Raw genomic sequence first — 10,142 nt, forward strand, 5'->3', positions numbered from 1 at the left:
CGAGACTTTGGTCTATTCGTTTTGTCCTGTCGAGGGATGCCAGAGTCTAGACTAGCACCCAACTTGCGTCCGTGCCCGATGATTCATGAAATACGAGATGGAACCTATTCTAGCTACTTTGATAATTTGTTATGACTGTGCGGTCAAGAATAATATATAATTGTTTACTAGAGCTCATACATCTCCTCCTGTGTTATAGTCATTTCTATCTTCTTTGAAGGAATCCAATATCTCTGCTGTTTATCATGGCACACCAAGCGTATGCCCTCCCGTGGCAAACCCTCGCTGACAACTTCAAATTCGTCCATGCGAATGCGAGCTACGGACGCAAGACGAATCTATATCCTCGTGGTAAACCTGGCCAAGGAGGGCAGCTCCAGTATTTCGCGAAATCCTTCGCGCGTGTGATGGACGAATACTCGTCCATAGAACGAAAGAAATACCCTGCAGAATGTCCCCCACCAGAATGGAACGGCGAGATAATAATCTCCGACGCGATAATGAGCAAAATTCAGAACGTCGTTTTGGAATACACGAAGCAGTTTTTGGCGTTGGCGGGATATGAGGGCCGGGATCCCATGTCCTTTGTGGACAGGACGATATATTCGTGCATCGATGTTTCGACTGATACTGGTTGTCAACCCTTCGATGAGCTCTACGAGACAGATGAGCTGCTCCGAACGCTGATTTTGTATGGGGAAATGGAACCACTATTCCGCATCGCGGCTCATCCTCAAGTGAATCTTGTCAAAATGTGGACGGATATGGGAGGCTATGGCGACTTAGCCGGCCGGGGCATCTCTCAATTGAAAGAGGCAGCCCTTCTAGCATATGTCTGTTTGAACGTGTTCTATCTCAAGCCAGAGCTCTACGACCCTACAATGCGGAGACAAATGCTCAAGGAGAAGTCTAAAAGACACGCACAAACGTTGCCATTAGAAGTATACGAACAAGAAGTGTACGACTACCGCCTAACAACAGCATACCAACAGATGCTGGTTTTTTGCACCGGGACCGGAGGTACCTATCCTCACCAAGGCGCCCACAAGATCCCGCACCGCGAGTTCTACGGCGTCCCGTTCGGGATGTACAATGCTTCGTACATTCCCTGGAACATTGTTACACCCAGATACCACTTCAATCATTTTGGAACGGTGCCCCTCAGGGACTTGGTTGACAAGAAATTTCCGCAGAAATACGTCCCTAGCAAAAACGACATTCCAGTCGTTCACAAAATCTTCCGGAAACTCCCCACAGAAATCGTCCTAATGATTCTTGAGTTCGCAGACTACACTCCTAAAGGTCGTCTTAATGCTCACGCTGACCCTCTTCACATCGACAATGCCTCGGAGCTGAAGAAGTATCTTGCCTACTGCTGGAAGTTGCTCGTAAGGGTAGATATGCTTATGAAAGCAAATGGGACCCTATTAGACTGGGAGTACGAGGTTGCAGAGGTGATCCATAAGCTGTTCGGTGTGCCCTATCCGCCGATGTCGAAACTTGTCGAGAGGGAGGAGGAAGAGTGGACTAAGTTTGATGGTGAAAGGTATAATATGCGTGGTTGGATCTTCTCATACTACAAGAAGAGGGTGTTTACATGATGCTCTTCGTCTCCTATATTAGTGTCAAGTTTCCAGTCAATCAACACAGCATTTTCATTCCATGTCTACCGAGATACGAACAGCCATGGATCAGTCGAGGTTCTGTCAGAATCTTGTTTCGGCCATGGAGGCATTGCATGGAGATACCGCAGTAGCTGAATATTGGACGCTTTGTGCAAGGAACAACGCATTCGATACCCTACCATCTTTCGTGACAATGTTGATTAATGCAAAACAGCCATGATTCAACGGATGCGGTGATGCTACAGACATTGTAATCCCTAGCTCCTGAACTGCCGTCATTTATCACCTGAAGACCGAAGCGCACATATGATGAAGTCAACGCTATATTGCCGATGAATGCCAGACTTCTTGATATCAGCATTTGAGGAAGAAACGAGGAGCTAAGGTGGAGTAGACATGCACTTCAGGCTGAAACAGATATACGAGTACAGCACCAATTGAAGCAGAGCTTTAGCTTTCTCACCAGGGCAAATATGCGTAGGGAGAAAAAAGCTGTACAAAAACTGTTATCAGTTATGAGCATTGATTAGCTGTACGGTAAATATTACGAAGTAAATCTGTTGGCATCATTGATGGGAATGTCGGGTTTGTGGCCCGTCTCCATCCTCGTACAACCTGCGACAATTGCTAGGCTGTTGCAAGAAATCTATTTCCTTCGGACCAGACACATCGTACATCTTTACATAAGGCCTCCATGATACGATCACTGTGCGGACTTAAGATAGCGGACAATGTGAAGATGAATGGAGATACGACGTTGTTGACGTATATGCTGGAGGCTCTGAACGGCCTTGAGAAGTACTTTTCATCTCCGGGTTGGCCCTAACGTATTAGTACTAACGCGCTTTTGGTTGAGTGGTGGCATCATTGGTTGTTGTCCTCGGAGCCTTGCGGAGTTACACAAAAAGTACTGCCGATTAATGCCACACGATACAGGAAGACATTGAATGGACATCGTGAGTGCTTCACTTTAAGGCCGTTATCCTCGGGGCCAACAGGGTCAAGGGATATTGCAAGGCCGAACATATATATATGATCAAATGGGTATGCAAGATTGGAAGATTCATTCATCACTCTACTCGGTACAGTTTCGACTACATAAACGCACAGAGCAACTCTACTCTCAACCTCTCAATTACAACAACTTTTTGACCCAAGTCAATCTCAATCAATTGAAAAATGGTTCAGCTACTCGGCAAGGAAGTGGGCGAAATTGGTTATGGCATGATGGGTATGTTCATCGCTCAAGATCGTGTTGAACGTGTTAACAGTACTGACGACATCAAGGTCTTACCTGGCGTGCGCAACCGCCCTCACAAGAACAATCTTTTGAAGCTATGCGCAAAGCCGTTGCCAAAGGCGCATTTGCTTGGAATGGCGGCGAGTTTTACGGCTCGCCAGAGCGAAACTCGCTCCACCTACTCAATGAATATTTCACAAAGTATCCAGAGGATGCCGAAAAAATTGTCATTTCCATCAAGGGTGGTGGAAAACCTCCAAACTACTACCCTGATGGCAGCCAGGAAAACGTCAGACGTTCTATCGACGAGTGCTTGAAAGTTCTCGACGGAAAGAAATTTCTTGACATCTTTGAATGCGCTCGCGTGGATCCCAAGATACCCATCGAGGACACAATCAGCTACATTGCTGAGTACGTCAAGGCTGGAAAGATTGGAGGAATTAGTTTGTCCGAAGTGAACGCCAGCTCGATTCGCAGAGCACACAAGGTGCATCCAATTTGCGCAGTGGAGATTGAGTTCTCATTGTTCTCAACCGAAGCATTGGAGAATGGTGTCGCGCAGACCTGTGGAGAGCTCGGGATCCCTATTATCGCCTACTCACCGCTTGGTCGAGGATTTTTGGTAGGTTTCAACTTCCTCATGTAATTGGCAACTTGAAACTGACGTATCAAAAGACTGGCCAATGGAAATCTCTCGATGACCTTCCCCAAGACTCAATCCTCAGGCACTTTCCACGCTTCCAACCTGGAGTATTCGATGAGAATTTGAAACTTGCAAAGGCCGTCGAGAAAATCGCCGAGCAGAAGGGTGTCACGCCGGCACAGATTGCTACAGGGTGGGTGCTGGCTCAGAGTGGCAGGAATGGCAATGGCGTGATCATTCCTATCCCCGGTGCTACGACTGCAGAACGTGTTGAGGAGAATACGCAAGTGGTGAAGCTCAGTGACGAAGATCTGGCTGTGCTGGATGAAATCTTGAGCAAGTTCCCGCCGATTGGGACTCGCTACCCTGCGGAAGGCATGCATCTTTCAGACCAGTAGTGGCTGACATCTATCGTAAAAAGCGTTGTTAGCCTTTGTAAATATGAATAGATAATTATAACCATATTGATAATCAAAGAAACGATTGTCAGATCAAGTGTAGTGTATGAGCAATCCGCATTCGCAGTTCCATGAGTTACCTCAAGGAACGCGTTGGCATTGCAGAACTCAATAGCGTCATCATGAAGCTTTGAATAGAGTGCGAGATCTATTACTTACCTAGAAAGCATTTCGTGGAGCGCGACAACAATGAGGAAGAGCCCATTGGTGTCGCTGAAGAGAAGATAAGTGAAGAAGTGAATCTGACTTTGAGAAACTCAAATTATACGGCGGGAAGCTAGTTCCCAGAGTCTGTGCGTACCTCGCTCGCTCACGCCGTTTCGCGACTTCCCTCGTTCAACCACCGTTGCGCCAGGAGCTTTCAAACAACTCTATCCCTTTGAACATCCACACTCGCCCATCTTCATCTTTTGATCATGGACTCTCCTAACAGCGATCTCTCGGACTACGCGTCTGATTACTTTCCTGAAGATGTAAAGGGCCGACGGGCCAGCTACGAACACACTCCCGACCATGATGGTAGCGGTCGTCCTAGCAAACGGCCGCGACTCCATCTGCGCGCACATTCAGATCCTCCTGTGCCGCAACTGCCTCCTATTGAGGATTATGGAGAGATATCAGAGGATACAGATGGCTCAGTACCTGCATCACCGCATCATCCGGGGATGTCTGCGGAGGACGACTACGGCCAGGAACAGGTGTCCGCCTGCAAATGGGAAGGCTGCGAAGCCGGCGATCTAGGCGACATGGACAAGCTGGTCGATCACCTCCATGAGGATCACATCGGAACAAGACAAAAACGATACAGCTGTGAATGGAGCGATTGTAGTCGCAAGGGCATACCACATGCCTCAGGATACGCCCTTAGAGCTCACATGCGAAGCCATACACGAGAGAAGCCTTTTTACTGCACACTTCCAGGTCAGCATGTTTTCGGAAATTATGATTGACCCAAACTAACAACCAAACAGAATGCGATCGCTCCTTCACTCGTTCTGATGCTTTGGCTAAGCACATGCGCACCGTCCACGAAACCGAAGCCCTACGGCCATCAGACCCCGTGCCGAAACACCATTCCTCAAACCCCTCCAACAAAGTCCAACGCCTGCGTCTAGTTTTGAACAACGACTCTCGCAAACACGACAAAGGCTCAGCTTCCCCTTCCCATGCTGCGAACAGCGCCGCAGCAATTGTCGCGGACGCCGAGTACGCGCACAACAACGCCGTCTACGTGCAAGAGACCGGCAACACACAAACGATGGTGCAATTCCCCGAAGACATGAACTTCAGCGATCGTGAACTTGCCCTCCCTGCGCCAGAACTCTTCCACCTCCTTAACCGACAACTTCGCTGGGCAACACACGAGAGCGAGCAACTGCGCGCCGATGTGGAACTTCTCGAGAAAAAGCGCAAGAACGAGTGGGTCGCGAAGGAGCTGCTCATGGAAAATTACATGGAAGCGTCGCTTTCGCATGCGAGGCGTAGGCGGATGGATGCTGGGTTGCTAGATGAGCCCGAGAGCTTCCAACATCTCGACGAGGACGCATCAGCGGCGAAGACGCTGAAGGTCGAGGCCAAAGAAGGCAGACTGCCGTGGTGGAGGGAGGCTGGCTGGCTTCAGAAACTCACGGAGGCCGAAAAGACGAGAGAGAAGCTGCTGGAAAGGGAGGAACCTGCGCCCGAGGAGACACAAGAGGGAACGCAGGACGAAATTCAAGAAGGTACACAAGAGGAAACCCAGGAGGATACGCAGGAAGTGGCCAAGCCTGTGGAGTCTACTGAAGAAGTAGCCGCATAGCGAATTCCCAGCATTCCATGCCAGACATATAACCTGGTGAGCGCGCATGATCCATGCTGCGTAAATATTCTACTGCTCAAATTTCGTGCGCCCGGCGACTGTTTTGTTTTTTTATTTGATCATGTCCAAGGAGTTATTAAAGGAAGAGGTTTCCGAGGGACTGCAAATACCCCAATTGGTCGGAAAGGAAAGTTGACTTGGTAATGCGAATTCATTGCCGGATACACTATAATACAAATAACCCATTCAGTGATTTATTTTTCCAACGAGAATGCTCTGTGGTGTGGGCGAATCCGAAAATAGAAAATCCCTCTTCTTCTAGCAATTGCGGCAAGACCGTACGATGCATGCTTGATGTCGCGGCCATGCACCCTGTCTTCCGTTCCATCGGATGCCTTTAATCCTTCGGTATATACCTGGAGGTCTAGAGCACTGACTGGCAGCGCCGGTTGCGCCTATGCAACCAACGTAGTATTCTATCTCGTTACTCAGATGGCCTTCTTTCCCTTCCTCTTATCGGCCTCAACGTTCTTGAAAGGAAACCCGCTCGTCCTCTTATCGGCACCGGTCTTCCTGCTGATGCGGCCATCTGAGCTAGCGAACAGGACGCACCACAGCGCAACGGCAGTGAAGAATCCGCTGCCGATCGTTCCGAGACTGAATGACAGGACCCCTGTCTCGGTCCACATGGCATATCCGTAGAAGGCGAGTGCGGCGTGGAAGAATGCGGTGATTGTGAGGGTGGGAAGCGCGTACGGAGCTTTGGGGTCCGTGGCGTCGGTGCTGGCGCCGGCTGCTGTTATGATGTAATTAGCATCGTCTGGAGGGATTCTGGAGCGAGTGGGGGATTGTGCAAGGGAAACCGTACTTTCTTCGGTTAACCGGCTTGATAATGGCACGGAGCCTGTAAGTAGAATGCTTAAGAGGCCTATGATTATGAGGGAGAAGCCCAGCGACCGGGAGAAGTACACTTCGAGAGCTGGAAGGGCAAATGTCAGTTTGTGGTGCACCGTTCGTGAAAGTAAGGCTGATGCTTACTCGATGCTTCTCGGACCTCTGGAGAGAGAAGGGCAACGATCATAGTAGGGGAGATAATCATGGGTGCGGCTTGTAGTGCTGGAAATTCATATGTTAGCAATGGTCTCTGGGATTGTTCCCAGCGTTGAGACAGGTGGACATACTCAACCATGCTGCCGACCCGTAGCTGTAGAAGTAGTAGACCTGCGCAATTCATTGTCAGCACGCCGTTCTCTTCATTCGACTACTACCAATGGGTCCTAACTTACATCCATTGTGAATCTTTCGAGTTGTCAATTGGGCGTTTGAAGCTTGCAGAGTGTGCTGGCGCGTTGTGGTGATGTGTGTGAATGGAATATGCGGAGGATTTGTTCGTGGAAGAAGTAGGAAGAATGTGAGGGTGCGAAGCACGTATTTAAACGCGTGAGGAAAGCTGGTAAGGAAGCGTAATGGAGTGGAGTACGGTGGAGTTAAAGTGAATGGCTTGTGTACCTGGCATGAACTGTGATGTACCCGTAGGCCGTAGGAATCGATATGATCAAATCGACGTCATTCCATGCTCCCAATGTAGATTAGCGCGAACTGTGAGACCGCGCAATCCGGAAAGAGGGGTGTGCATCGTGTTCCCTGATTTGGATCTTGGGAAATCAAAAGAAATTGAATTGGGCGGGAAGGGCGTGGCAGATCGGACTCCTATTGTGCTCGCTTTTAATATGTGCAAAGACTGCTGTTCCCGCAAGAGATCATTTAGGTGTCCGGGTTCCAGGAGGAGGAAACCATAGCCCTGTCGTTTTATCCGTCGCTTATTACAGATGACCATCAATGTTCAAACTGTGATCATCATGGCAGTCCACTCTTTAAACACCTGTTTCTATACCATTACTATACTGGATCACGGCATTTATTCAATGTTATAAGCACCTAAAGAGATCGAGAGCCTAGTCTATGGTCTAGTGCAAATGAGGGATGTATCTGACAGTGTGGTGACACAATACTCGATGAATTACAACGCTTTAACAGCAGCCTCCCTTTGAAATCAAATCACCGTCCCAGGATGTCTTAAACAAAGATCCTCCAAACGCCAGGTCCGCTGAAGCCGCATACAAGATGGAAAGAAATTGTGAAGTCCTTCTTCAGCATTTTTAATTCTTCGTCCTCGCTGGTGGCGGCGCGTTAGGAAACTCCTCCATAATCCACTCTTCACTTCCATTATCGCCCTTTGTGCTCCTCTCCAAAGGTGTAGGAGAGCTTCCATCGACTTCTCGTTCCTCTTCTCTGATTGTGACTACCTGGTTCACTGCTATCTGTCCAGGTGGCACGACATGACTGTCATCAACATCTTCCGCTGCCGTCGAAGCCGCCCACGCATAGTTCCTCTGATCGGTGTGTCTACCGTCTTCTGGATTCAAAGCCTCTATGTGAACCTCCCCCTTCTTAGTCCTCGTGGAAGCGTCCGTCAGGGGCTGGAAAGCGAAGCTCTCGCCACCTGGTCTTGTCGTCCGGCCATAGGTTGGGTACGTGGGTCGAGAGTTGGACTTGTACGACGAAGCGAAGAGACGAGGGAAAACGACGGCGAGGACGGGCTTGACTCCAGAGAGGCATCCACAAATGATTCCGAGGTTCATTTCAACGGACATTACCAGCCAGATTATGGCTCCCACCCCTGTCCTTTTGTTAGATTCGACCGCTCGATGAGAATGATGTAGTCTAAGTTTGCTGTGGTACTTACACAACAGATCATAGGAGTCAAAATATTGTTCGAGGTAATACATTCTACAGATTCCTGCTATGCAGACCGTGCATCCGACCGCGAAGATCATGATCAGGCTAATGCGCTGCTTCATGGGGAGGTGGAGGCTCCACAGGGGTTTCGCAGGCCATCTGTCTCTCAATTAGTGCGAGCACCACATGTTTACTCATGCCTACTTACAGGAAAATGAGAAAGTCGCTTAGACTGTTCAGCGCGGCGACGACAACTAATGTCACACGGGTGTTTATACAGGACTGTTTGGCGCTGGGGTCCCAGTACCCACGGATGGGTGTGCATCTATGATGGTCAGCGCCCGAACTTCACCCAAGCATACAATTATACTCACTGGAAGAGCATGAGAAAGATGCAGACGACTGTATAGATCGTTACGAAAATCATCAGGGTGTAGTTGAAGATCTTGTCGGCCTTGCCAGGGAAGAGTCGAAGATACGTCAAACATAGTGACACTTTGGTTAGTGAACAAGAAATAGGGAACAAGATATCTGCAATAAAGCCGATCTACACAAGGTAATCAGTACAATCAGAACAAAGCAAGCATGTTGAAAATGCTCACCTTAGCGTAGGGTTCTGCCCATTCTGGCTTCAAATCCCATATGTGTCGACCCAAACCGAAATTGAGAGAAACCATTGGGAATATCGATACTGGAATGGATATGATCTAGACGTACAGTCAGTCGAGCAAAAGATCAACTGGCTTTGCCCATCGTCTTACCGTAGCCGCAAGCATGATCCAGTCATCGAGCCACAAAGCCTGCCTGAGGATGCCCTTTCCATAGAACCGAGCCATGGTGAAGATGATCGCCAAAGCCATAGTCGGCGCAGTGAACCCAGTCACCAAAGCCCCTCGACTGTCAGGATTGTCGAAGTTGGGCGGCGGCCAACTGGCCCTCTGCTCTGGCGTGGCCTCCATGCGGACAATGAGGAAGCAGAAAGTTGAACAAAGAACGACAAGAGGCCCGACAACAAGGGGTTCAGCAATAGATACGTTCTGCGATGATCCTGACTACATGAGGTACAGAGAGGTTCTTTCTCGCATTCAAGTACTCCTATGCAAAAGGAACAGTGGAGCACAGAGGGAGCATAACCTGAGAACGCTGGGGTAAGCGTATCCTTTTGCATTACTGCGAGCTTTCTTTGTCTTCATTGGATGCGGAACTCTCTCCAGTGTTCCTAATGCCATTGTGAGCCGTCAATACGGGACGCGGGTGCGTAGTGTAGGATTCGTAGTAGTGCACCAAGGCTAACAGAGACAGTTTGGAAGTTGGTCCACCCGGTTGCGAAAAAGTTCAGGGGAAACTATGTCAATGCCAGCGTCGATTATTTCCCCCATGGGGTGAAGCGACGCTAGCACTCGCGCAATTTGCTTACTAGTACGCCACAGGATAGAACGAAACTTTGCCCAGCTCCTGCTCATAATTCCCTCCAGTACGGGCTAATCTGAATGAAAATAATGAAGCGCGTAATGACTCGACTCTACTACGGAGCACTCGTCCCTGTGAAGCTCTTTGGTATCTTTCTCTTCTAATGGGTGCTGCTGAAACGCAAGAAACTGGAGGACGCACCGAAACATCTGAACAGAGTTAAGAAGAT

The 10,142-nt window shown here is 49.1% G+C and overlaps 5 protein-coding genes across 5 annotated transcripts; 3 read left to right on the plus strand and 2 right to left on the minus strand.

The window, feature by feature from the left end:
* Positions 1-159: 159 nt before the first annotated feature.
* Positions 160-1,601, plus strand: BU24DRAFT_476092 (uncharacterized protein; the record flags this gene model as incomplete). Its single annotated transcript, XM_033532918.1, has 1 exon — positions 160-1,601. The coding sequence occupies exon 1, from the start codon at positions 246-248 to the stop codon at positions 1,599-1,601; it is 1,356 nt and encodes a 451-aa protein (XP_033387397.1). The 5' UTR covers positions 160-245.
* Positions 1,602-2,535: 934 nt separating this feature from the next.
* On the plus strand, positions 2,536-3,969 carry BU24DRAFT_418655 (Aldo/keto reductase). The gene is made up of 3 exons (XM_033527025.1): positions 2,536-2,856; positions 2,913-3,487; positions 3,541-3,969. The coding sequence occupies exons 1-3, from the start codon at positions 2,805-2,807 to the stop codon at positions 3,904-3,906; spliced, it is 993 nt and encodes a 330-aa protein (XP_033387398.1). The 5' UTR covers positions 2,536-2,804; the 3' UTR covers positions 3,907-3,969.
* Positions 3,970-4,279: 310 nt separating this feature from the next.
* Positions 4,280-6,073, plus strand: BU24DRAFT_447645 (uncharacterized protein). The gene is made up of 2 exons (XM_033530836.1): positions 4,280-4,887; positions 4,938-6,073. Exons 1-2 carry the CDS (start codon positions 4,383-4,385, stop codon positions 5,762-5,764), a joined length of 1,332 nt encoding a protein of 443 aa, XP_033387399.1. The 5' UTR covers positions 4,280-4,382; the 3' UTR covers positions 5,765-6,073.
* Positions 6,074-6,208: 135 nt separating this feature from the next.
* On the minus strand, positions 6,209-7,158 carry BU24DRAFT_111725 (uncharacterized protein). Its single transcript, XM_033520803.1, has 5 exons — positions 7,051-7,158; positions 6,946-6,985; positions 6,803-6,880; positions 6,633-6,743; positions 6,209-6,557 (listed from the first exon to the last, which is right to left on the minus strand). The coding sequence occupies exons 1-5, from the start codon at positions 7,054-7,056 to the stop codon at positions 6,253-6,255; spliced, it is 540 nt and encodes a 179-aa protein (XP_033387400.1). The 5' UTR covers positions 7,057-7,158; the 3' UTR covers positions 6,209-6,252.
* A 604-nt stretch (positions 7,159-7,762) lies between these two features.
* BU24DRAFT_111794 (uncharacterized protein) lies at positions 7,763-9,785 on the minus strand. Its single transcript, XM_033520804.1, has 6 exons — positions 9,265-9,785; positions 9,106-9,210; positions 8,878-9,050; positions 8,712-8,828; positions 8,511-8,662; positions 7,763-8,444 (listed from the first exon to the last, which is right to left on the minus strand). Exons 1-6 carry the CDS (start codon positions 9,460-9,462, stop codon positions 7,924-7,926), a joined length of 1,266 nt encoding a protein of 421 aa, XP_033387401.1. The 5' UTR covers positions 9,463-9,785; the 3' UTR covers positions 7,763-7,923.
* Between the last annotated feature and the right edge of the window lie 357 nt (positions 9,786-10,142).

This window comes from Aaosphaeria arxii (genome assembly GCF_010015735.1).
Source record: "Aaosphaeria arxii CBS 175.79 unplaced genomic scaffold BU24scaffold_2, whole genome shotgun sequence".
Lineage (NCBI taxonomy): Eukaryota > Fungi > Ascomycota > Dothideomycetes > Pleosporales > Aaosphaeria > Aaosphaeria arxii.